The sequence below is a fragment of the Zootoca vivipara genome, chromosome 9 (genome assembly GCF_965207765.1).
Source record: "Zootoca vivipara chromosome 9, rZooViv2.hap1.1, whole genome shotgun sequence".
Classification (NCBI taxonomy): Eukaryota; Metazoa; Chordata; class Lepidosauria; order Squamata; family Lacertidae; genus Zootoca; species Zootoca vivipara.
The window spans coordinates 17,023,906-17,051,235 of NC_142592.1; the positions used below are offsets into that span (position 1 = coordinate 17,023,906).

The following is a 27,330-nucleotide window of genomic DNA, read 5'->3' on the forward strand; positions in this document are numbered from 1 at the left end:
AATATTCAGTTCAGCTGACTCTAAATTCAGCTGTCCCTATTTTAGGTTGATTGCAGTTCCCACAGGAGTGTAGGTCAATCTGGGCTAGCCACAAAGAATGTACTACCTACTGTAATTGAAGTTCATATTTCAGCAACAGGAAAGAGGATGAATACCAAAGCCAGGCCTTGTCCCTAAATATACCCACCAGGGCAAACTTTTGCCTCCTTATCATGATGTGTATTGTGGAATCGCTTCCATAAACTGTGTCAGATCTACCTAGCTAGTGGTTCTCCAGAATTTCAGATAGGGATCTCTCCTAGCCCCAGTGTATTCTCCTTTTTTAGTTGTTACTCTAAATGCCACTCTATCTATCTATCATCTATATCTATCTATCTATCTATCTATCTATCTATCTATCTATCTATCTATCTATCTTGGGGGGGGGGGGGAGGTGACAGTACAGTGGTACCTCGGTTTATGAACACAATTGGTTCCAGAAGTCTGTTCATAAACTGAAGCGTTCATAAACTGAAGCGAATTTTCCCATTGAAAGTAATGGAAACTGGATTAATCTGTTCCAGACGGTCCGCAGAGTACTTAAACTGAAGCGTTCATAAACTGAAGCGAACTTCCCCATTGAAAGTAATGGAAAGTGGATTAATCCATTCCAGACGGGTCCGCGGAGTACTCAACCTGAAGTGTACTTAACCCGAAGCATGGGTGTAATTGGTTCCGGAAGTCTGTTCATAAACTGAAGCGTTCATAAACTGAAGCGAACTTTCCCATTGAAAGTAATGGAAAGTGAATTTATCCGTTCCAGATGGGTCCGCGGGGTTCGTAAACCGAAAATTCGTAAACTGAGGTGTTCATAAACCGAGGTTCCACTGTACTGTATACTCTTGAGTACCCCCAGAAAAAAGCACTGCCTAGCCCTACTGGGACATATTGGAAACTTTATGCATTCATGTGGTCAGGGATGATGGAAGTTGTGAGTTCAACAACGTCTGCAGGGCCACAGGTTCAACATCACGGCACTAAGGTGTGAATATTGCCCTAAAAGGGTTCCAAACTATTAGAAGGGATAAACTTTTGTCAAGCGTCTTAAAATCTACAAGTGATAAAATACTAACAATCAAAGAAAAACATTCTAGATGCATTATTTGGCCATATTTGCTTACAACTATGTCATCAAATTAAGGGACCCAGGTGGCGCTGTGGTTAAACCACTGAGCCTAGGGCTTGCTGATCAGAAGGTCGGCGGTTCAAATCCCTGTGACGGGGTGAGCTCCCATTGCTTGGTCCCAGCTCCTGCCAACCTAGCAGTTCGAAAGCACGTCAAAATGCAAGTACTGTAGATAAATAGGAACCGCTACAGCGGGAAGGTAAACGGCATTTCCATGTGCTGCTCTGGTTTGCCAGAAGCGGCTTTGTCATGCTGGCCACATGACCTGGAAGCTATACACCGGCTCCCTCGGCCAGTAATGTGAGATGAGCACGCAACCCCAGAGTCGGTCACGACTGGACCTAATGGTCAGGGGTCCCTTTACCTTTACCTTTTATGTCATCAAATTACACTCAGACCTGCTACTAAGAAATCAGCAAAAGGGTATCTGAATCAGTGCCTTTTTTTCCTTAAAAAAATGTTTAGGGGTACTCTCATTTTCCCACTCATATTTAAATACTGCCCCTCAATGAGGCCAAACTTAGATTCACAAAATGTTTAGGGGTATGCGTATCCCTGGTACCCCCAGGGGGGGAAAGCACCGATCTGAATTATCAGCCACCCCTTAGATGAAGCTATATCTGGATTACAGAGCATTTTCTAGATGCAAGCTGCCCAATAATTAGGGGCGACAAGACTATTTTATTTATAGTCATGACATAGATTTGTTTGTAATAAGAGAAATGGTCTGGAGGACATTTAATTTAAAGAGCCGCCGGCACATTTTATAACAAATGTCACCAGGAAAATAGCTCGTACAGCCACAAGACGTTGCTCACTTCATAACTATGATCAAACAAATGGCTAAGGTTGAAATATTTCAGCACAGCTGGAATGTGGGTAACTCAAGGACAAGTGGTTGTTTCTGGCACACAAAGGAACTATAAACAAATAAGTTGATGTGAAAAACATAGGATATTCTCTGGTCACATTTAAGAGCCTCTGAATCCAATGGAAAAGATGGAAGCACATTCCTAAATCTGGATCATTCCCTCGAAGCTTTATCTTTTTGCTGTCTTGGTTGCTTTTCAGAAAATCATTTAATGAGCCTGAAAGTGGCCTTCTATGCAGCTCTGAAATACTGCAGATCTCTACATGCACTCCTGAGGGCAATTTGGGGACAAGAAACTGTGCTAATTAACCTTGGAAGTCGCTGGGGGGGGGGAAGCCCTATCATTTGACTTGTGTGTCTTAACTCCATAAAATTCCTAACGCTCTTTCGTAGATCATTGGAGTACTGGAGCTTGTAAAGAAAGAAAGAAAGTGTAAAATCCAGTATTTAATAGCATGTAATGTCATCATAAGGCTAGCTCACTGCACTGAGGATGGGGTGGATCAACTTTTAAAAGTTTTACTGGAAGAGAGGGTCACACTATTACAATTTTCCTCTGCTGGGTTAACTCCCCAAGTGCAAGATGCAATGTAAGAGCTTTTGAACAAATACACCAACTGTGTAGACTAGCCGGTGTGTATAAATAGCTGCCCGACTAGCAAACTAGCAGTGCAGAAAACCTCAGTTATGCACACCACGCCCTGTAGTAAACGAGCTTGCATTCTGCTAAAACTATATTATTTCCCTGGAGGAAAACTAACTCGTAGTGCCCAAGTGGTGTTGTGCATAGTGTTGGGCTTTGACCTGGGAGACCCTTGATCAAATTCTCGACCAGCCATGAAGCTGGCTGGGAGACTTTAGGCCAGTCCCAGTATTTGTCAGTCTAACCAGCACACATCCTTCATGCAAAACTGGGGGGAAACCATGTATGCCCCCCTAAGGTCCTTTGAGGAAGGATGCGATAAAAGTGTACAGTGGTACCTCTGGTTACGAACTTAATTCGTTCCGGAGGTCCGTTCTTAACCTGAAACTGTTCTTAACCTGAGATACCACTTTAGCTAATGGGGCCTCCCGCTGCCGCTGTGCTGCCACGGCACGATTTCTGTTCTCATCCTGAGGCAAAATTCTTAACCTGAGGGTTAGCGGAGTCTGTAACCCGAAGTGTTTGAAACCTGAGGTGTTTGTAACCCGAGGTACCACTGTATTGAATGAGTAAATAATATGTTAATTCACGAGAACTCTCTTTTTCTCAACAGTCAAATAGACAGGAATCCATCTCCTATAACTGCACACATTCAGGATATTTCAACAATTGTGTACCAGGAAGCCCACGAGACACTCAACACTGCTTCGAAGTGTCAAAGCAATGATTCTTCAACATCAGCTTTGTTGGACTGGTCATGTTGTGCGGATGTCTTCCAAAGCAACAACTCTATTCCGAACTTAAAAATGGAAAGTGTAGTGCTGGTGGTCAACAAAAGAGGTTTAAAGACTCTCTCAAGGCAAATCTTTTTTAAAAATGTAGTATAAGCACCGACAACTGGGAAACACTGGCCTGCGAGCGCTCCAATTGGAGAACAGCCTTTACTAAAGGTGTCAGGGGTTTAGAACACGCTCGAACTCAGGGTGAAAGAGAGAAACACGCTAAGAGGAAGGCATGCTTGGCAAACCCTCATCAGTGATCAACTCCCGCCTGGATACCTATGTCCCCACTGTGGAAGAATGTGTGGATCCAGAACTGGCCTCCACAGTCACTTACAGACTCACTTTTAAAACCGAATTTATGGAAGACAATCTTATTCAGCTACAAGTGATAGCCAAAGAAGAAGAAGCCCACCAGAGTTGCCACCACCACCACCACCGAGAGAAACATAAATACAGAGCACCGCCCACTATTATTTTCACTCATCTGTACAATCTCTAGTTCAGACTGGAGCACAGCTTCATTCCAGGTCATTAGGGCCTACAGAAAGGAATTGTGGGTGATACAAACTTGGGAGAACTGGGTTTCGCCCTCTTCTCATTCCCACCCTCAGACCTTCCAAGAGTCCCTATTTTCCATGGACAGTCCCAGATTTACAGAATCCATCCCAGTTTCTGATTTGATCCTGGAATGTCCTGCTTTTCCTGAGGACGTCCCTATTTTCACTGGAGAAACGTTGGAGGGTATGGAGTTACGTGACCTCCAAGCCAAGGAGATAAGTAACTATACAACCTTAGAAGACATCTGAAGGGTTTTTTTTAAAAAAAAAAGTTTAATGTTTTATTATGTTTCTATGTATGTTGGAAGCCGCCTGGAGTGGCTGGGGCAACCTCATAATCAGAACATTCAAATTGTTTTGTTCGGAAATGAGAGGGCCAGTTTGGAGGGTACAGAGCAAATCAGCATAGCACTCTGCTAGCCATCCAGATCTGTTCAAAGAATTGCAATGAGGCATAAGCAGGGTTTCGGGATAGGGTTTACTGGAGGCGAAGGCAACAATCCTATACAAACTTGCAAGGCAGTGAGGCCTACTCAACACAATTATTTCTGAGCAAACACACTTGGGCCTGGAATGGGAATAACTATATATTTACAGAGTCAGAGGGAAACTCTCTACCCAGCAAATTTCATCATAGTAGTTCTATGATTATGGAGGAAAAATTTAAAATACGAAAAGTGGTTGGTAAACACTCAGGGATATTATTATGTAGACCACTTCCTGTGGCCAGAGGATAGCACAGTGCATTCTATGATCACTACTGTTCCCTGCTTCCTTCATCCTATTTGATACACAATCCTATCCTTCTCCTCCCACCCTTCACCGCCCTGTTTCTTTTTGACATATTCTAAATTATTAGAAGCCGTAAGACTTGGAAGAAGCAAAGTAGGATAATAACAGATAAATGCGAATCTACAGGATGTGCCTGGAGTTACTGTTTCCTTTGCCGTTTCACAGGACTTTGGGTTTCTCGTTATGCATTTAGTGCAAACGACACAGAACCACGTACATTTTCCAACGAGATTGGGGTGCTACAATTGCTACTGGGCAACTGCACTTTCTCCCTCTCTCAGGGTGCTTTGGCATGGGGGCTTAATATCGTAAACGGGTCATTCAGAAATGGTTTGCAACAGATTTTGTTTAACTTATCAGATCCTCCTGAAAAGAGTGGTCTAAATTAAATAGGACGTGTAGAAATATGAGCTAGCATTTGATCCCAAGGATGTTGTACAGATGCTGCAAGAAACCTGCATGCATGAGAACCCATCCCACAGTCAACATCCATCTCAGAAGTACCCTCTGTCTCTCCCCATTCTATATGTCCTTTTTGTGTAAGCCCACCCACCTTTCCTGGACCGATTCCTTTGATGGAGCAGAAATGCGATTTGGTTCACATCAAAAGGTGAAGCTGCCCGATTCGCACTTCAGAAACAATATGCAAACTGGATCACAGCCCTCCTTCAAAATGTGCAAGTCGCTGAATTTTGCAATGCCGTTCCACAAGCCAAGTCATGTGTACAAAGATGAGCATGCTAGAGTACAGTATGCATACATATTGATGTGTTAGTGAGTATAACATACAAAAAAAATACATTGTGTTTGGCAAAATTGCTTTGCAAAATTGCATACAAATGTGTGTGTTAGGAAAAGTTCACATTAAAATGCTGGGGAATTTTTATGAGGACATTTTTTTTTTCTGTTGAGGGAAACTGATGAAGAGAACTGAATTTAAGATTGAATTTTTTTATAAAAAAAACTGAGAAAAACAGATCTGACACATTTGCCCACCCCTAGTTTCACTCCAGGGGGGTCATCACTTTGGAACACCCTCATCTAGACAATATAACAGGGCCAAGGATGCACCCGAGCTAGCAAGCAGATCCATCTCTGCTTATTTGAAGGTTAATTTTAGCTGTGCCTGCCAGAAATGTCCCTCCAGTTTCTAAGCCAGTTTTCCATTCTGTACTTGTAGCTTCTCTTACCTCCTTCCGTACTTGTAGATTGCTTGAAGGAAGGAAGCAGCGGGCTTGGCTTGCGGAGATCTCCTTGTACCTCCTATGCTGTACCAACTCCGAAACCACTTTGTCTGGTAGAACTCCATTGCCAGCTGGTGAAATGTATCTCCTCGTCCTTAAGGGTGTCAGGGTCTGGTAGAAAAGACAAGCAGCCAGCACCAGCACCACCAGGAACGGGCGAAGTCGACACCACCTCCGGCCAGGCAGAATCTGCCGGCAAGCCATGGCCACCCTGGGTTTCTAATGTTGTCCCGTTTCCACATTGTAGGAAGAATCGCTGTGGCTACTGTTCGTCAGCGTGAAATGAAGGGGGAAATGTGACTTGCCCGTGGGGAAAAAACACAAGTGTTCTCCATCACTTCTGGGCTTGAGCTTTCCCATGGCATCAGCCGGCGAGAAGTTCGAGGTCTCCGGAGCAAAGCGGACTATGACAAACAGCCCTTCAGGAAGCAGTCCCCGACCTGTGCAAAAAGAGAGGGGGCAGGAAAAGAGAAAGAAGTCACAGTGCGTCGTGTGGGTTGGGAAGGAGCAGACCTAAGCGTCCTGAAATAGTTAGTGGCAGAAGGAATCTTACCGTCTGGAAGAAAGTTTATCCCACAAAACTCCAGCTGAACAACTGCATTCGTGAAAGCAAAAGGTTAAAAATTATGAGGTGTCTTTGTACAGCTGAAAAGCATCACAGATTTCCATGTAGGTCCCCCCCTCCCTTCTGTTGCTTTTTAAAATACCGTTTCCTTCATTCCAGAACTTTTTAAATTGCCCTTTTCCTGTCGGCAAACGTGCATGCTTTCTCTCAAAGAGAATTCATCTGGTTTTGAACAAGCCGAAAGGCTAGATTTCCCTCGGTTAAGTTTCTTTCTTTCCAGCTTTCGGAGTTCAAAGTTATGTTTACTTACTTGGTTCTTAGCCCTGTCAGACGTTTTCCATTCTCCCCTAACGGGCTGCTGATTAAAACCACTCGGAGCAAGGCAGCCTCATGACTCCAGCTCATCTCCACAACACACACACACACAGCACAGCACTCCATCTGAACTCAGTTGGACCACAGACATATAAATAAAAAACAGGACTGCCCCGAGGGGTGGGGTTACGTTCACCAAGCTCTAAAAGGCCTCACATGCTGGAAACTGTAGGAGCAAGGCTGCTGGATCACACAGCAACAATGTGCCCCTCCATGCTTCCAAGCTATACAAGGACTCTAAAAATGTGGCTGGAATACAGACAACTCAAACATAATGAAGAGAGAGAAATGTTAAACCACTCTGAGAACTGTTGTTCCATGAAGGAAATAGGGGTCTCAACCATTCCAGGCACACACACCCCCCCCCATTTTTTCAGCTAAATTTCTTTGGGGAAAGCCAAAGCTATTTAAAGTGGTGTGATACTGCTTTAAATGTAGAGTGCAGATGAGGCCTTTGTATATTAATTAGCGGCTTCTTGTTAATGTGTTCTTACTTAAGATGGGATGGCATGCAGAGAAGAAAGGCGTGGAAACCTAGGTAAGTTTTTAAAAAAGAACCTGATTCTGTAGGACAGGAATAGGCAAACTCCACCCCTCCAGATATTTGTGACTACAATTCCCATCATCCCTGGCCACTGGTCCTGTTAGCTAGGGGTGATGGGAATTGTAGTCCCAAACATCTGGAGGGCCATAATTTGCCTATGCCTGCTGTGGGATGACCAGCTTCATATAACCAACTTGCTTAAGTCAAGTTAATATATGAAAGGGTTAATACCATAGAGTAAGCTGCTTTACAAGGCTTAGCTATGTCACTTCCTCTTACCTTGGGAGGAAATAGGTAATGAAGCCTTTTTTCATTGTCCCCAGTCTAACCTGTGAGTTCTGTATGTGAGGTTTGAGCTGGTCATTCCAGCTCAGCTGCATGGCTTTCACCAGCCTCTTTTGTGTTTCCATATCAATAGTTTAGGAGCTTTGACCACTTTGCAACAAAGCTACATTTTACTGCCTGTGCAACTTTTCTGACTGATGTATGGGAAAGCAAATGAATCTGACCTTTGGAGAGTTTGTAAGCAAACCATTTTTAACTTACCAAATGTGTGGTCTTTTCCTATGTGGGGCGGGGAGAGAAACTTCAGAAGGAACTTCTAAAGGGAACAGTTTTGAAACTCGGAAGTTTTTACAGCCTTTTATTTCCATGCTGTACTTTGCTGCATATTTTGTGGTTTTAAATCTCTGCTGGGGTTCTCTTACCAAAAGGTTATTGTCATAAACTTGGATCTTGGGATCCAAGGAAATTCTTCTTTGAACCGACTGATTCAGTGGTGGGGGGAAGCATCTGGTCAAACCCTGCTGGGACTGTATCAGTTCAGGCTACAGATGTGATTGCATGTTTGTATGCTCCTTGGTGCTAGAAACTATCATTTTGCACTAGAATACTTAGAACAAGTTAAAAACTGGAAATGCTATCTAGTCTATTCATCCTTAAGAGTCACAGTAACTGTATCAGGTGCACTGAATATTCTAGCTGCACTACTGAGGTTCTGCAATGCAAAAGGGGGTCAATATATATCTTCAGCTTTGAAGGTATATAAAACCAAAATAGTTGCCAAGGTTACATATAGCGTATAGGTTTGAATCTTGGGAGTTAATAAATCCTCAGAGGTGACACAAACCACTTTTTTGATAAATATATTTTGTGTGCTGTGTTTGCAATGTTGTTCTTCAACTGGAAGCAGACATTTGTTCTCTATGGATTTGGGCTACCTGTCCTTGGTTTTGCTTAAGAATTATGCTTGTTCTTGGCCAACATTGGTTAATAACAAAGGGAAACACCTATCTTCTGCCACTAGGATTAGAAAACCCACCAACAGAGACTTCTAGAACTTAACTTGCAAAATTCATTTGCTCTTGTAAAATGTGTCTGCTCACCCCTATACCTCGGTCTACAAACAGGGGTGGAGGACTTCTGGTTCACAAACCTTATTGGGCTGGCATGGGTTCCCATCTGACCTGTGAGGCCAAACCTGATGTCATATGTGACATCTAACAAGGAGCAGGTGGAGATACAACTGCCGATGTGCAATCGGGAACCTTTGTGTGTGTTTCCATTTTGCCTTTATAGGGCAGCGAGTCGTGTTACAAAGCACAATTCAAGTCTAGGCAAGCAGGGCTTGTCGTCATAGTGACGTCAGGTGACAGTTTTTTTGGGGGGCGCAAATTTGTTCACTTGTCTAAGGGGCCTGCCAAGGCAGGTTATATGGGGCAGAACCTGGCCTACTGGCTGGATCCAACTCCCCATCCCTGATCTGCAACCTCATAGCCATCATTGACATGCTCAGTATTGGGCAACATTAATTATTCCTAGATTACAGGCAGGTATTTGTGAAACGTCAATTTATGAGTTTGTCCAGTGGCCCAGTAGAAAGATTGGTCCACATTTTCCTATACTTATTTTTTGTTTTAAATTTATTTCATTTAACAACTATTAACAATAAACAATGCTTTTCATTGCTAAAGAAATATAAATTAATGACAGTAACACTTCTTATAGAAACATTCCAAACCTACTTGAATATGCTGTAACTTTTATAGGGTTATCTTCCTAAAACTTGCCCTACAGTGTCTGTATTTTAAAACTATTGCTGCTCATTTATTGTTATACTCTTAACGTCCAGGGATTTTGCTACATTCTTATTTCAAAAGGCACACTTTTTGTGCATGTCTTTTGTGCGTTTTCCCTGCTGTGGTCGTCTTCAGAACCCTGCACTACATTTGATGTTTATGGGCTACAGGCCAAATAAACTGAAACTGGATTTAGCACTTTTGTGAAGGAGCCTAGCCTCTTTCAGAGATCACAGGCGCTCCCAACTCCTCCTCCCATGTGGCCAGGAGGGTTATGAAGCTGGCTTTTTAAAAACTAGCCATAGTTAACTGTTAAACCACAATTCCCAGTTTGGATTAAATGACACACTTCTGAACTCCTCTTAACTGTGGGAGGATGAAAGGGGAGCAAGCACATCCCATCCCAGGAGGATGCTAGGCTCATCCATCCATACATGGAGGAGCCCTCAAACTATTCCATCACCCAGACTGTAGCAGTACTATCCCGGAAAGACTGTACTGTATGCTTTTTACTGAAGGTTTCAATTGGCTCAAAGTCAAGGCTAGGGCTGGGCAATAGGTGGTTTCCAACATTGTGATATATCACTAGCTAAACATCACGATATACCGCTATATTGCAACGTCTGAAATAAGGATGGCTTCATGGCTTTTCTTGCATCGTGATCTTTGCTGGCGACTGCTCTTGCCATTTGCTGCCCCCAGCATATGAGGCAGGGGAGAACTGAGCCAACAAAGTTAACAGGGATCAAGAGAAGAATTGTCTGGTTTTACGGCTCCTAAGTAGGCTGCCTTCCCAGGTTGATGAGCCCCATCTGCCTCTACGTTGTGGAAAATAAATTCTCTTGTCAATAGCTTTATGGATGTTTTTGTTCATGGATTCATAGATTATGGGGCTGAATCAAAGATCACTAGAATGGAGTTGTGCTCGTGCCTCCCTTCTCCTCTCCTTGCAGCCCTCTGCGCTCCCCTAAATCTGCTCTGATGTTGGGGATCCACAGGGATCTACAGGGGAGAGGAGAGGAAGGGGAAATCCTGCGAGTAGAACTCTGTTCCACACATGCACACACACCATCGGAGACATTGGATGATCACTGCGAACAATGCTTTTGTTCGCATCAACACCGTTAGTGTATGATTTGTTTTTTATTAACATCTTCTTGAAAGTTCAAAAAGTACATAACTGTATGTGCCCCAAACATGGTGAGACGCAAACAAAAAAGAGAAAGAGAAACAGAACCCATGCAGAAAGGAAAACAAGGGGGGGGGACACCCAAAACAAGGTGGTTGTTGTACTTCACCTGATCTTAACCTATTACAGTATCTGTAAGAATGGATTCCAAATATCATTGAATTTGTCCATGGAAAGTGTGCATTTACAGTGGTACCTCAACTTACGAAGACGATCCGTTCCGCGGCCGTCTTCGTAAGTCGAAGTCTTTGGTTGTCAAAGCGCCCGTTCTGCGCATGCGTCGGCCACGCGCGCCGCTTAGGTGCAGAACCTGCGCGCGCGGCAAAAAGACTTCTGAGGTTGTCGACTTCGGAAGTCAAATCGTTCGGATGTCGAGGTACCACTGTATATGCAAGTTGTTCATATGTTGCAAGTTTGTATAAATCTTCAATCCACTACTGTTAGGGTGTATGTTACAAACGCTGCAAATACACAAATGAGCTCTAGGCTTTAAGGCTGTGATTCTACAGCTACTGGGAACACACTTCATCGAACTTAGTAGGAATAACTTCTACGTAAACATGTGTAGCCTGTAAATCTCTTATTGCCAGAATATGGAATTTCGGAACAGCCAAGAGTGTCAAGAGTAACCTCTGGTGGCTACTGCAGGAACTTGTTCAAGTTTGTGTTAACCTTTTGAAAGTGACTCCACAGCACTACAAATAAAGCCTGTGTGCATGAGTGCTAATTTTAACGTTCATGGGGACTGTGTGTTTTTAAAAAAACAAAGTTGTACAAATTTTCCAGCCATAGCACGACAATTTAAGGAGGACTGTATTGAAATATGCTCAGCCATGCAACATTTCAAAACAAGAGTTATTGCTGCATCATTACAAAGATTCCCAAACTATGCTTAAAACAAAAATGAACAGCAATCCTGAGGTTTAGGGATAGGGCAAGCGTATTTAAATCTTGCTGCATGAAAAGAGTTATGGGGGAAATCCCAGTAAAAGCACTTTTGAAGTTCTATTGATCATGTTACTGCTGTGGTTACCAATCAATCAATCATCCTATTACCATTTACCTAAAGTTGCAGAAGAGCAAAACTAGAGTCCTGTGGCCCCATGAAATCCAGTAATGTATTGTTCAAAGTCTTTAGCATATGCACCACAGTAACAATCCCATCATAACCTTTAACTCTGGATAGTTCAGAGACCTTTCAATTTCCCAACTTCAAAGCAAAGTGCAACCCTATTTTTCACATATAAGAGGGAAATTGTTTGTAAAAGCTTACCTCAGGGACACACAGCAATTTGCTAGCAGAGATGATGGCAGGCTAAATCCAATTTTGGGTTCCACTTGCTACACAGTAATGATGTACACAGGTCATATCGCTTTCCAGAATACCCTATAAAAACTTGCTGCGAGGCAATGGACCGAGAAGCTTAACAGCTAGGGACTCATTCCATGTTTAATGGCTAATGCTATCACTTGCAAGAAGACAGAACATTAAACTGGAGGACTAAGCAAAAAGGGGGAGGATGCTCTTTCCGTGATAGCTTTCAGCAGCGTCCAAAAAGTGACTTTCCACTTCCACGATGCAAATAGGAAGAAAGTGTTCACACAAAGGTATTCCAGGAAATATTTCCCATATTCTGAATTGGGTTTGTGATGGTGTCATGACATCATTATGTTTAATATGCAATGCTTAGTTGGCTGAGAATACCCTTCCCAGTTTTTAGTTTTTTGGAAGGTAGGGGAATGGTGCTAGTCTGAAGCCTGTGAACGATGTGGGCAAGTGAGCAAATTAGGGTGGGATGTCGGGTTGAATCTTTTTCTCTCCTATGATTTGCCTTTTGTGGCAGAAATCAAGGCAGATGAGCAGCCAGAAGGACTTCGTTAAACTTTCAGCAGGCAATCCTGGTCACTTTGAATTCAAGATTCAGCACAATTTTGTCCATTAATTACACATTTTGGGTTATACAAACTTATAAATTTCAATTTTTGGAAGCAGAATAGTCAAGTTTAGGCTAATGTACTTGTGCAAAACAAAAACTACTTTTATTTGTATTATTCTGCACACTATTTCTTTATAAAATATAAGGTATGGATATTATGAAAGTGCCCTGAAATAGAGAGATGCAATGGTTATTTGTTCAAACAGCTCTAAAAGGATACCGTTAGGTTTATTCGTTAGTCCTTTTTCATTTTAAATTTCTAGGCTGTCTTTCCAACCAAGAAAGCACTTAAACTTTCGATTTCTAAACACATTCCATGTGCATGTAACAATTTTCTCTCCCCCCCCCTTCTCACCCCTGCAGGCCCTCACATGCCCCTAGTTCTGCTTTGGAGGGGTGAGGAACTCCAAAACAGATTTTGGAGATCTACAGGAGGGGTGCAGAGGGAAAGGAGGAACTGTGGCACAAGTGGATTTCTCTTGTGCAAGCCAGAAGATGTCACCCTAATATTAAAACTCTTCAAGGCAGGTTGAATGAGTTTTGCATAACATTATTCCTGCCATGTCTTAAGTGTGAGTTGAGCACAGTCCAACATGATCTTGAAATATGCAACGCATTTTCATTTAAATATAGGTGTGCATCTCTTAAGAGTAATTGCAATGCATCACATTTCAGTTGTATGGGACTACTTTTATTTTTACATTTTCTGCTTAAATCCACCTGGTATTATTAAACGAGTAACTTCCGGCAGTGAAAACAACAACACAACAGGCATAGTACTTAGTATGTCAGAGATGGAAACCTTTTATTTATATATTTTCTTAAAAAATAAAAACTATTTAAAATCCTCCAGTCAGACAGCATATTATGAAAGCCTCCATGAAATGTTTTACTGTACTTTTCTGATAAAGTATGCCAAGCATTAATACTAGCGTTTGATTTCTTCCCCCTTTTAATTTTAACACCTAATACAGTTTCAATTTAAAGGATCACTTGCACAAAAAAATAAACACATTTGGTATAAAAGGTTTATCACTTTAACACCCTTTTTTAATGAAATGTGCCCTGAATGGCCCCAAAACATATAAAGACTAGTGGTACAATTTTTGTTTTAAAGTGTACAAGAGTCTGTTTTTATTTACCAAGTACTCTAGAGGACACCAGCCCAGTGTATACAAGAACCATTTTCTTCAGCCTGCTGAATTAAGTTTCAACAAGAAACAAAGCTATAAAGGCATCTGGAAAAAAATCCATTCTCCTAATGTTCTTTCTGCAACACTTATATACACAAAATCCCACATTAACAGCTCTCGAGTACAGTACATGCAGTAGAATGCCAGCTAAATATAAAACCATTCAAAATCTTAAATTTGCTGGAATTATTTGAAGGCTGAATTGTCACAGAATGCCCACCACTTAAGAGAAAATGGTTAAGAGAGTACAAATGTCTGCATATGTCTGCCACTGGAACAAAATCCATGGCTAACTGGAAAAAGTATTTATAGCACAACCGTGGTGCATAAATAATTTAAGTACAATATTAAAACACAACTAGCAAAATTAAGAAGTCGACATTTTATGACAGCAAGATCCATCCTCCTTTGACTGGTTCCAAAGAAGCATTTCCCTCCCCCTTTCCCGCAGCGAAGCACGTATTTTTAATTGAAGCGAAGCAAGCAAGACATTTATTTGTGCCTATTGCCTCTTCTCTTCATTGCAGCAGTACACTGTGGGCAATACCATTTCCCCTTTGGTGCTTCTGTCAATCCGACGCAGCCATAATGGAACCACTCGATAGGGCACTGTAAGGCAATCAGAAAGACATACCGATTGGTTCCTAAAAGCGGACACGACAAAACACCAAACAGGCTCTTTTGACACGATATAGATTTAGGCAGATATTGGTAGCTTTGCTTTCTTGTACAGAAAGAAAACCGGATTACTGGTTTTAATACCTGTTATTTGGAAGTGTTTGGAAAAGTACAGAAGCAAAAACTACCTGCCCTCTTTTGGTTAGCTTCAAATGTACATACTAAACTAGCAGTTCCCTGTCTAAAACCAGTCCCCATACTATCTATCCTCAGCAACTATCTATCCTCAGCTACACCATGAAGAGCTGCTGCGGGAAAGAGTAATGCCTTGGTGTTCATGCACATGTGTAATCTTCCTTTGGAACATGGCTTAAAATTCTGCTTTTAAATGGAAAACTGCATGGCTGGGTCTAGTTCTGGGGGAAAGGGGGGGGGAAGAGGGTTGTCTGTGAATATGCAAATAATAGCTCTTGCACCCTTTTTTAAACGTTTCCATACTTACATCCTGGTTATCACAGCCCACCATTTCACCATAGGACACCTATGAGAGAATACAATATACACAAATTAAGAAAGCATTAATGTATTCCATGACCAGATTATTTTTCGCATCAGAGTAATTGTTGCAAGGCCCTAAATGGAATATTATGCCAAACTTGTACACGTTTGAAACATTCATGTTATGCATTCGCTTTTCCATTCTTGCATTATTTTAGACTCCCTTAGACATCCAAGAAGGGTGTGATTTACTAGTTGATCAAATGCAAGTAAGGCATCAGTTTTACACTTGTTTTGGCAATCATTTCATTAAATGCCTGGATAAATACAATTTTATTTTTTATTTTTTTACAAAAGATTAGGACGACATGATCTTTATAAAAAATATATACTTTGAAGCATAGGGATTTCATTATTTTCACAGCTTGAACATTCTATCTAGAATATCTGCGTTTCATTTTAACTGAAAATTTGTATTGTGTGTTTTCAGGTGAAAATCTAAAAAAAACCTAATCTGTAAGCATGGCTGTGCTCACCCGCCTTAGGTGAAATTAGCATTGAACAGTGTATGTACAAACAGTCCTGATTTCAGGGTGGTTTGCTCTCAGCAGAGGACCCTTCTGTGACCTAATCCAAAGGATGATCTAAGCTGGACTACATTACTACAGAGTAAACCTGACGTTCAGGAAAGGGGTAGTAACTACACTCTTCCTTTTCCCACAAGCAAGTCACCAAGAGAGATCAATACTGAAGAGCTCAGTGCAAATAAAAGAATGACTGAATAGTAAAGCAACAGTAATAATCAAGTTTAAACAGCTGACTCCATTACCCGAGTCATTACCTGAAGCAGTTCTGCATCACTATCCCCCAAATTAAGTAGTTGTTCTAAAAGCATTAAATTGTCTTCCATTACGTTTAGACTTTTTAAAACGTTAAGACTGTCAAGATTTATTTTTTTTAAAAAAAGTAATGCCTTTGCCGCTCTATTTCTCTCTTCCCTTCCCCACTAGGGCTGGGCAATGTTGGGTTTTCAACATTTTGGTGCATCACCAGCCAAACATTGCAGTTTGGCGATAAACTGCAATGTTGTAAAAAAAAACTACATTGGCCCCAGCCGGCGAGGTGCCGGGTAAAACTGCTGCAAGCTCTCACCATGGGAGCTGAGGTGCTTTCACCGCTTGCACACCCAGCAAGGGACCCGGGGCTCCTTGGCCAGGCTCTGCTGGGGGCAGGAGAGCTTGGTGCCCCTACCACTTGCTTTTGAGCAGCAAGGACCTTGGGGCTCCTTGGCCAGGCTGCATCCGCCTTCGCTGGCATGGGGGATGGGTGAGCTACCTTACCTGCTCGCCCCCCTACTCCTTGAAGACGGACCAGGCAGCCGTAGCACATGCAGGCTGTTAGGCATCCAATAGCCCCTACACCGCCTAGCTGCCTTTCTGGGAGGAAAGGTGCAGCACACCATCCCAGACAAAGGCAGCCAGGCGGTGGCCAAGCAAGGCTGCAGCCTCGATCCCATTCCTACTCGAGTGCAAGCAGGAGAGGAGGTGGGGCTCTCTCAGCTTGGGGGGAGCACTTTAACGGAGCCACCATCCCAAAGCTGGCTCCTGTGAGCCGGTGCCGTGTCGGAGGCTCCATAAAACTGCTTTGCTGAGGGGAGGACAGCAGCATGTTCCTTGGCCAAGCGGTTTAAAGAAGGCGAGGGAGGTACAAGCTGTATCAGCACCTCGCCAATTCAGCTTGATTCTCCCTCTGCTGGGGGAGAGTGCAATAGCGGTTTCACCAGCAGCATACCGCTGCCACTCCTGGCTAGTTTGTTTCTCCCTCAGCACGCTGGAGGCAGAGGGACTCAAGAGTGGTGACGGTTTCACTGGTGATATACCGCTGAGTGAAGCTGTCATCGTGGTCTCCCCCCACATACCAGCCTTGGGCGATATATTGATATATCGCCCAGTGCTATCCCACCCTTAATTCTTGTCTCATTGAAGCTGGGCCTCTCTTTCATTTTCAATATTTGTACACTGCTAAGATTTTGTAACCATTTTATAAATGTTATCAGTTCCAAAGAAAATGCTTTAACATTCCTCATAAATATTGACCTCTGGATGTTATTATGTGGAAAAGGAAATGTCAAGGCTTCCTCACTATACAAATGCTGCAGTGACAAAAGCAAAGTTTCATGGTCAGAAATGCTATATAAATTTACACAGTGTTTTGTGCATGGCACACTTTTAAATGAAAAAGTTGCAGGTACTGGGACATTGAATGGGAAGGAGGAAACAAATAATGCAACATCTAATGCTGCAGATGCACCAAGTTATAAGGAAGTGGCTAGGAATCATGAGTAACAGAAAGAGAAACCCGGGGCAGAAATCAGTGTTGAGAACTCCAATCTAAAGCCTTAAGGTATCTTAGCAGTATCCATGCATTTTCCACAATTTTAATTGAAGCCACAATACTGTGAAAATAAGTTGATTTAAAACAAAACTTAGCATTCTGCATATATCAACAGATTTTGATCACGACTGTCTAGCTTTACAGACCAGCCATTATAACATGCATTCTAAAGCACTATATTGTCTTTAAAGTGCAATAATTGAAAGTTGAATAGTTTTTCTCTTGGTATCAGCTACAAGATGTGGTCTATTCTCAGTAAATGAACCAAGATCAACGAGCCAACTAAACCATCCTATAAAAACTGAAACTTTCTACCAGGTATTCTGCATAATATCATATTTTAACAAAATATACCTGATTACAAATGCAGTAACGTGGCTCATTTGGATCATAGGTCCAATCAACTTGGCTATTAGATTCGGACTCTGGTATTGCTGCTGTCTGTTGAGACAGTTCCTGTGCTAGAGCCGAGGATGAGGAACAAGATGACAAGGAGGAAGACGAGGAAGATGACGATGATTGTTGATTTGAAGATTTGTTGTTGTTTCTGAAAAATAAAGACATATCCAGTGTGTTCTCCCTTTACTTTCCATCAAGTTGTGTGTGTAATTTGAAACGAAAAAGACACTACAGCAAAAGTTCATAGTTAAGCTGTTGGACAATAATCTATATATGATGTAAACATTTTCTTTAAAAAAGAACCCCTTAAATTGACAAAATATAATGAGGATTTTTGAGATTAAAAATGGTATAAGCAAGTGTTCCTGCCCTGAAGAAGGCAACAACTTTAGCATTACATTATTTCACTTAATTAAGGAGTAGACATGCTTTTTCTGCACTGGCTCATTATGTTCTTCCTTTCACTGTTTCAACCGTACTGATGGTTTATGCACAGAACTCACATTTCATAACCACAATGGGACCTCAGTATTATTCCAGACCTTGTTGCTTTTCTATGGAGCTTTTATCCTGTGTTTGTAAGTTCTATAAATCAAAGTGTGGATAGCTACATTTATATATTTTTGATTTAGCATTTCTCATAGCGTTCAAGAGTGAGCAGCCACCCTTCAATAAGAGTCAAAAAGAGACAAAGAAGTGGCTGGGTCAACTGACATAAGGAAGGAAAAGGAAGAGACTATCACCTGGGTAATTATGCATACTTCTATCCTTAGTACAGATCTTAGGTTACGAAGAACCTTTTAAAAATTAGACTGTTGTTTATGTATGATGACATCTGTGCATAAAAGCATGAGGGCATACATTTAAACTTTTTTAATGTAGAGTTTATCATCCCAAAGGATCAGGGAATGAAACAAAATGAGATCACCAGTTCAAAATTCTGAGTTTCCATTAGAAACTGTGAATGCTACTAATAACAGAGTAATAGTTTCTCCAAATTCTTAACTGAACCTACTTGCTTTTCCGACCACTCCGTGAATCCGTGGTTGATGAACTCAAAGTCTGAGATAATGTAGATGCCAAAGCGGAAGATGAGTACCCAGCGGTATCCCTGGATAATGAAAATTCTCTTCCAAGTTGGAAGTCATTGTTCTTAAAGGCTTCATAACTCGCTTTTAGGCTAGACGTTCTCCTTCCTTCCTTCATCTAAAAGAAAAGCAGCCATGTTAATATATTATGCTGTTGCTAGTAAACATTTAAAGCATGCTTTGAACTATCTGTGGCATGGCATTTAAAAGAGTAGACTCGCATTTCCAACACTTACAAGAAATTATGGCTTGATCATAATTACCCACATGCTCTAAGAAACCAAGCTGCGTATTTTCTTACATCCTATTTCAATGTAACTTACACTTAGGTAAGTGTGCACAGACCTGAGGCTGAATGCTGCAATTCTAAAGCATTTACTTGGAGGAAGTCCTACTGAACTTAGCAGAGCATACTTCTGTACAGGTCACAGGAGCACACTGCAAACCTTATTAAACATGCAAGTTCAATATGCTGGGAAGAGTTTTTAGAATGCACTACAACTGCCTCCTTTTCTGTATAAACTAGTGCCATAAAAATTCAGTTTACAGGATGCAACATCACTGAAAATCTATGGATTTTAGACCCCCGATAACAATCTAAACTAAATAAAAGTTGTCCAATTCAGACTGCAGGTACTTTAAACAATGCATTTTAAATTCCTTACCTGTGCTGTGGCTTGCACTGCCTGAGCTGCTGCCATGGTAATAGCACCAGCTCCAGCTCCTGAAGATAATGAGCCCAGGTTATACGATGCCAATGGCTGGGAAGAATTTGCATTATATGCACTGTTGGATGAGGATGATGAATTACTGTTTCGACACCCTTGATGAACAAAGGGAACATATTTATATAGTCCAAAGTGAAAACTAAAAGTAGATTTAAATTTCAGAAAGCTGAAAATCAGCTGTGTCTACCAATGAAAGTCAGCCACTTTGTTAATGGACAAAAAGACTAGCAGGATATAATGTTCTGTAAAAACAACTTGCCACTGCTCTACTCTTCAGACGTTCCAATCTTTGTTTGCTCTCTTGCCCCAGGGCTAATGTATAAAAAGCCTTAACCAACTTGGGCCCCAAATATCTAAAGACTGCCTCCATCTCTACCTCTTCGGTGTTACAAGATCAGAAGTGGAACTTCTATGGAACTTTCTCCTGAAAAGGTGCACCTGGTATCTTCGTTATACGGTTTCCATTAAATGCTGAAAACACACCACTCCACCCTGCCCTTTTGTGGGACCGTCCTCTTCTGGTTGTTTGGTGTTTTTTTTAAAAAAAAAATCCAGCGGTGGGGAACCTTTTATGGCAAGAGAGACAGATCTTTATCTCCCCCACCCTGGTGGGCAAAGCTGACAGGTGTGCGAAGCTGGTAAATGTGGCCTAGAGGATGGGAAAAGGCAATGGAAGGATGGGTGAGGAAAGTAGATAATGGGAGAAGGTAGTGAATAAGAATAAATAACTGAGAAGTGGTGGATGAAGGAGTGGGAACACAGGGTCCAAATCCCCCCACCACCACCTTCCAAAAGTAGTTCTTCTCCACAGTAAACTCTCTCAGCTAAATTTATTGCCCTCACCACTCCTGAGATGGGCAGGATACAAGGAGGAAGTATTTACAATTGGAGACTGAATGAATCTTGCCACTTCCATCCTCTGAGCCCATTACAAGGTTGGGGGAAAGGTGAGTGATTCCCTCCCCCCTGCAAAAACAAAGAAACACCATCACAAGTACTAAAAGCTGCTGTTGCAAACATGGGTGGCAAGATTAAAGGAGGGATAAATTCCTTGTCCTTTGCTTCTGTCCTCCCCCAGTAAAATTTTTATTAGGGATCCACATAAAGGAGTCTTACATCCACAGCCGTTTAAAAATAGATTGTACCTGCCTCTCTGAAAAACAGCTGGTGGGACCAATCCCATTAATAGGTCAGGAAAGAGAATATCCTCCATTTGTATGCTTAAAACTTCACTTACACCTGACATTGTAATTACCTGGTGTATTTTCTTTAGAGGCATCTGAAGTGAGAGTTGACAGAAGAGCTTCAGACTTAAACTTCTTTTCGGGGACATGATCTGCCGCTGCGTGGTGAGATGAAGGATTATGCTTCCGTTCTATACGAACAAACAAAACATACTCTATTAATCCAAAAGTCAAACTTGACGTTTTGTGCAAAGGGCTTATCACTACAGAAGGAAAAAACCAAACACACACAAATCATGACAAGCATCATCACATTTCAGTCCAGAAGCTCTTTCCCACAAATATGGGATGCCAAACCTTTTGGACCATTGAGCACATGTTGAATTTTGTGAGAATGCTGTGGGTGCACATGACATAATACAAAAATTTGAGAGAGATCAGTCATAGCAAAGCTTTCTCCATATTATATTTCTATACTTGAAAAGCACAACCTGCTGATTTTCTGCCTGTAGTACTGGTTTTCCTCACACCAAATCAAAAGCAAAGGTTGCAACGTTCAACTTACTTTCTACTGGGGTGTGTGAATGAGCGTGATGATTGTTCAGTGGCTGCGATGGTGTATCCAGTTCCAAAGAACCTATTAGAAAGAGTATTTAAGAATGAAATATAGTTATGACAACTTTGAAAGTTTCGTTATTTGACACCACCCTTAGAATACTGCACATTGCATTTTCATCAGAAGAAGCTAGTGCTATGAAATTGACCTGAGAGGTTTTTGTTTTCTATCCTGGTTTGCCATAATAAAGCCAATAGCCTCTTGAGTTCTGAAGAGAACAACCCTATCACAAGGGCTTTTCAGGTCCAAAATCCACATTCCTTCCGGGTGCTGCCTGCCATTGGTGGACTGCGACATAGAGGCAAAAGTGGTGGAGCAACAGATGTGACACTTTACATCTGTACAACATTCCAGCCACACAAAGGGTCACACACGCTTCTTTCAATCCAGGCAAGCAAGGGAACGATCACAGTTCAAGGACACATCAGGAGAAACACTCAAGAAGATCACGGAGCAGGACTGGTGAGGGGTGTGACCTGTGCAGAGGGAGAGGGAGAGCCACATATGGCTCCAAAGCCTGAGGTTTTTACACTCTGTCCTACCAGTATGAATGCACAGAGAAGCAACAGATAAGACTTTCTTCAGGACCCAAGACTATTTTAATTCTTGATGCACATGGATAAGATAAAACTTTAAAGATGGCTTGCAATGAAGCTTCAAATGGGTATCCTGTGAAACGTTCAAGAAATAAACTAAAAAGCAGCATATAGCATCTATTAGAACATAGATTCTCCTCTTGCTCATGTTATTGTGACGGGGCCCAAAGAAAAAAAAATGAGCCAGTTTTATTAGTTATGATTCATTTTGACAAGTGAGAAACAAAAGGAAACCCTTTATTGCTACAGTAGCAACAGAGTGTGATGTTATATGCTGGCAAAATTATAATGACTGGAGAAGGCCAGCAGGCATACTTACGCCTTTCCAATATTTCTGTAATCCCAGCGTTATCCGCCTCAAGTTCCATTTTAAATTTTGCTAATTCCTGGTCCAATTTTCTCAAGTGGCGGTCTACCTGATTTAAGAACATATGTTTTTTTAGATGTCAGGCTATTTTTCATCCAGTTTATTACTTCACACAATCAAAAAAATAATATGAAGTGTGGCAAACACCAATACTGTATTATATTTTTAAAACCACAAATAAGAATCTCTATAAAAGGTCCCTGGACATGAAAACATTAAGCTGAAAAAACCTCTAGCAATGAAATCCTACACAGGTCTAATCAGAAATCAGTCTTGTTGAGTTCAGTGAGGCTTACTCTAAAGTTAAGTGTATACTGTATACTGAGAAAAACTATTGAACAGTAAGCTATTTAATTCAATGGACCTTCCTTTTGTGTGAATGTGTATCAAGATTGTTGTGCTGAGAAAATTTAATCATTCATGTACATGTCAAAAGCCTTTTCCTATTACTGGTACAGTAACAAAAAATATAAAGTAAGATAGTGTAAAGCCTTCGGAGCACTGTGCTACAGAAACCTTCTAGTATATGTTGCACCCAAATGCCTCCAAGATATAGCTGGAATTAAAACCCTACATAAGTAGCGTTCTACCTACCGCATTTATTCAAATGTAATGCTCACCTTTTTTGGCCAAATTACGTCACAAAAATTAGGGTGTGCATTAGATTTAATGCCACATTTACATTCTCCAGCAAATACTTTTTTGGTTTCAAGGTTTTGAAAATTGAGGTGTGCATTAGATTCAATGGCGCATTAGATTTGCGTAAATATGGTAGCTCCACACCCCAAGAAAATTTTGAACTGGTTTTACAAACAACAGCTACCATCCCCTCTTGCAATGCACAATCAGGAGATTCAAGTGTGCTCTGGACTGTGCACTGGCAAAGGAAAACTGGTAAACCCAAAGCCTTCTAGACTGGGTACACAAGGGAGTTTCCCATGGGTAACTTCCTTATGTACCAGATGTTTGCCGAAAGCAAGCTTCAGCTCTAATGCCATCAGCTGACAGGTGGTGAAGGAACGCTTGTGCCACAGTACTAAGAGTGCAATCCTAATCACACAACACTGACCGGGGGGGGGGGGAGGACGCAGTTTAGGACGGTGAGGTGTCTCTCTACCAACTTCTGCTAGAGGGGCTGTGCCGCAACCAACGCCCCAGCTGCATTCCAGGGAGCAGAAAACTACCGCCAGCAATTATTCAGCTAGCTGTAGCAAGCAGAAAGTACTAACGTGGGGCATTTTAGGGGCAGGGCACTGGTGGCTTTAGAGCAGGCACCCCCAACCTGCGGCCCTCCAGATGTTTTGGCCTACAACTCCCATGATCCCCAGCTAACAGGACCAGTGGTCAGGGAATTGTAGTCCAAAACATATGGAGGGCCGAAGTTTGGATATGCCTGCTTTAGGGCCACTGGATTCAAAATTCTGCAGGTGCCCTGGACCTAATTATCAGGCCCCTCAGCTATTTCAGCCTGCAGCTGGTACAGAGAAAAGGAAGACCACTCTCCAACCACTTCCTGCCCTGGCTAGCATGAGATGTCATGATTTGCACTGGTGCATCTGCCATTCCACTCCTTCCCAGCTCCACTTAAGATTGCTCTGCAATGCCTTCATGGATTAGTATATGAAACTGCTTTTGCATGTAATAATTTTATCATTTCAGCCCTTAAAACGTTCAAGTGTACATACAAGCCAGTTAGCCCAAGGTTGTATATATATATATGCTATAAGCAGAAAAATGTGTTACAGTGGTACCTTGGAAGTCGAACGGAATCTGTTTCAGAAGTCCATTCAACTTCCAAAATGTTTGAAAACCAAGGCGCAGCTTCTGAATGGGTGCAGGGAGCTCCCGGAGCCAATCGGAAGCTGCAGAAGCTGTGTCAGACATTCGGGTTCCAAAGAACGTTTGCAAACCGGAACACTCACTTCCGGGTTTGGGGCATTTGGGAGCCAAAATGTTAAGATTCGCAAGACATTCGGGATCCAAGGTATGACTGTATTGTTTGTATACCACCCCATACCCACAGGTCTCAGGGCAGTACACAGGATATGATCACAACATAAAAACAAAAAATACACAATCAAAATAAAAACAACCCAATAACTCCCCAAACACATTTTAAAAGTGTTGCAGAGTTATAAATATGCACACATACAAAAATGTTATAAGAAGAATGAGTGTTAAAGTTTTAAAAGTCTGCAAATTAAAAGTCCAGTAGCTAAGTTAGTCATTTTACTTACTAAGTCATAAATCTGATTGGCCAGCTGTACTTTTTCATCTGCGTCTTCTAGGGCTTTATAGTAATCCTGTTTGGGGGAAAATAATAAAAGTAAAATACTGTGAGAAATCATTTTTAGTACTACAAAATAATAATAAACTTGGATGACCAATAATATAGGAAAATAAAGAACTCTGAAGATAAACAAAGTTCACAAGTTCTTGAAAAATCAGTTTCAAGATAGGTGGATAAATGAAATGCAGGAGAGTGTTTTGGCCATTTGGCCAAACATTTGTACGTTTATGATTTAACAATGTTGCTGAATACTGAGTTATCAAAATGACAGTTGAGAACATTATTTTATTTTATGGTTTAATATTACTCTTTAGCTCACCACATTCCCCTATTTTGAAAAATGGGAGAGAAATTCAATATACAGTACAATACCAGTATTTCCCCAGAATACAAAAACATCAGAATGGAAGTTTAAAAGTATTTTATGTGTATCAAAAATAATAGCCATACCTCGGGACCAGAGGGTTTTTCTTTTGGGGGGGGGAGGGGGAGAGGTGAGACAGCTCAATGCTCATTGTCCTTGAAGACTGAGACATTTAGAGGAAGGGCCATAGCTCAGTTGTTAAGAGCGTCTGCTTTCCATGCAGAAGGTCACAGGTTCTATCCCTGGCACCTCCAGGTAAGGCTGAGAATCTCTCCTGCCTGCAATCCTGTAGAGCTGCTGCTGCCAGTCAGTGCAGACAATACTGAGCTAGATGGATCAATGGTCTGACTTGGTAAAAAGCTTAGTTCCTATCAGGCGGAAGGATGTTGCTCATAGTTGGGACTTTTTGCATTTCAAATCTGATTTTCAAGGCCGTGATTCATACTGCTGGAAATCCAGTTGAGTATTTCTTTGCAGCTATTTCTTTTGGTGCCTTGATACTTGATACTATCTTGATACTAAACGCTTTTGATACTAATATTCCAAATTAACAGTACAACCAACATGATTCTAAGCCTGATTGCATTTATTTCTTTAGGACTACGTACAAGTCACCTGTCCATTTTCAGGCAAAGCTCTGAAGAAAAACTGCAAGTTGTGCTTTCCATTTTTACAGAACAGGAGCCACAATCTTCTGTGAATTCATAGCTTTTTAAAAGCTCTGACTAGATTGTTTGTGTGAGACTTGTAGTAGCACCAGAACTGATTGAATAGGCTAGTTTGGGATGTTTTGTTTTTGTTTTATTTCTTCTGTCCAGATATTACCTTACTCCTACCTTTTTAATTGATGTCATTTGTTCTTCTCTCCATTCTGGCTTGTTTTTCTTTGCATTCATAAAAAATTCATTTACTCTTTGTTCCAGCTGATCCATTGCATCTTAAAACACACAGAACATTAATGTACATTCATTTGTCTTGTATAATTATACAATGGTTTGCAACTCTATAGCAGAAGTAAGTAAAAGGCAGCTTACGTGAAAACTACATGTGCATGTAAGCGTCTGACAAGAGATCTAATTCATGGATGCCTTTAAAGTTTTGAAAGTAAAAGGTAAAGGACCACATAGGCGACTAAGCGGTGTGGTGCTCATCTTGCTTCAGGCCAAGGGAGCCAGAGTTTGTCCACACAGACAGCTTTCCGGGTTATGTTATGTGGCCAGCATGACTAAACTGCTAGTGGCACAACGGAACACCGAGACGGAAACCAGAGCACATGGAAACGCCATTTACCTTCCTGCCACAGTGGTACCTATTTATCTACTTGCACTGGCGTGCTTTCGAACTGCTGGGTTGGCAGGAGCTGGGACAGAGCGAACTGCCAAGATCGGCAAGCCCAAGAGGCTCGGTGGTTTACTGCCACATACTTTCCTTCCTACACAGCCCTGTGATGCTCTTTATAGTAACAGTCCCTCCACCCGAAAGTCCCACGATCAGGACACAGAATACGTTGGATCGGTCATGCAGAATCTAAAAATCATTCCAGGAAATGGAAATTATTCCGTCTATAAATCCTGGAGCTCTTCAGCAGGATAAGTCTCCTCCTCCCCCAATAAACCTTTAATCGCTTTCACCCCCATCCCTTGGAATAAAGCCCGGCTGATTTCCGCTGTGCAGCATCGATAGGAAGAAAACCCCAATTCCATTGCACGGCGGGCGGGCTCTTGGGAGCTCGCCGACTTTCTATTGGGCGCCTGGCGCGTCGCTCACACCCAGCGGCTCCTCCTCCTCCACCGTGGCGCGCGAGGGGGGGGCGGGGCTGACTCACGTACTCTGCACCTGCAGGTCCATCTCGCGCATCTCGGTGAACCTGTCGCGGAGGTCCATGGGAAGTTGTTCGATCACTGGCGGGGAGGGGGGCGGAGAGAAGGAGCGAGTTAGCTGACACGGAGGGCGGGAGGAGTGGTGGGCGGAGCCTCCGCCTCGCGCTCCCTCCTTCCTCCCCCCTCCCCTCGGGCCTGGCGCCCCCCCTCCCTCTACACACACACACACCCGCCGCGGAGACTCACTTTCGAGATAGTCCTCTAGGTACAGCATGGCGGCGTCGGCAAAGAGGCCCGCTCTGAGGGGGGCTCCGTTATTCCTGAGGCGGCGGCCGAGCGAGCAGGGGGGGCTGAGGGGGGGCCAAAAAAAAAACGCCGCCTCGTCCCTTCCAATATGGCGCCGGCACCGGCAACAACACCAGCGGCTCGACTC

The 27,330-nt window shown here is 42.2% G+C and overlaps 2 protein-coding genes across 9 annotated transcripts in view; both read right to left on the minus strand.

The window, feature by feature from the left end:
• Positions 1–7,068, minus strand: part of CPED1 (cadherin like and PC-esterase domain containing 1) — a 116,164-nt gene extending 109,096 nt beyond the window's left edge. For 2 of the 4 annotated variants that reach the window (XM_035127144.3, XM_035127142.3), the window contains exons 1-2: positions 6,930–7,068; positions 6,001–6,494 (exon numbers count right to left, since the gene is read on the minus strand). In XM_035127144.3, the coding sequence (XP_034983035.3) occupies positions 6,001–6,258 (258 nt within the window). In that variant the 5' untranslated portion in view covers positions 6,259–6,494; positions 6,930–7,068. Of the gene's footprint in view, positions 1–6,000; positions 6,495–6,607; positions 6,650–6,929 lie in introns of all 4 variants that reach the window. The other 2 variants (XM_088652072.1, XM_088652073.1) reach the window with 2 other exon arrangements.
• Positions 7,069–13,522: 6,454 nt separating this feature from the next.
• Positions 13,523–27,330, minus strand: ING3 (inhibitor of growth family member 3). Of its 5 annotated transcripts, none has more exons than XM_035127713.3 (12): positions 27,144–27,330; positions 26,907–26,978; positions 25,914–26,014; positions 24,661–24,726; positions 22,376–22,472; positions 21,410–21,481; positions 20,916–21,035; positions 19,598–19,656; positions 18,860–19,050; positions 17,800–17,992; positions 15,056–15,094; positions 13,523–14,544 (listed from the first exon to the last, which is right to left on the minus strand). In XM_035127713.3, exons 1-12 carry the CDS (start codon positions 27,169–27,171, stop codon positions 14,428–14,430), a joined length of 1,155 nt encoding a protein of 384 aa, XP_034983604.1. In that variant the 5' UTR covers positions 27,172–27,330; the 3' UTR covers positions 13,523–14,427. The 5 variants fall into 5 exon arrangements, with proteins under 5 accessions (XP_034983604.1, XP_034983601.1, XP_088508597.1 ...); XM_035127710.3 differs by having other exon boundaries at positions 19,598–19,755; XM_088652471.1 differs by having other exon boundaries at positions 26,903–26,978.

What these genes read in the sequence shown, in the direction of transcription:
- ING3 (XM_035127710.3), bottom strand. Translation starts at nt 27,171, where the DNA reads ATGCTGTACCTAGAGGACTATCTCGAAA. An exon ending in CCTAGAGGACTATCTCGAAA is followed by an intron (nt 26,979 to 27,143) that starts GTGAGTCTCCGC and finishes CCTCCCCGCCAG; the next exon opens with TGATCGAACAACTTCCCATG. An exon ending in TACAGAAATATTGGAAAGGC is followed by an intron (nt 21,482 to 22,375) that starts GTAAGTATGCCT and finishes TCTTTCTAATAG; the next exon opens with GTTCTTTGGAACTGGATACA.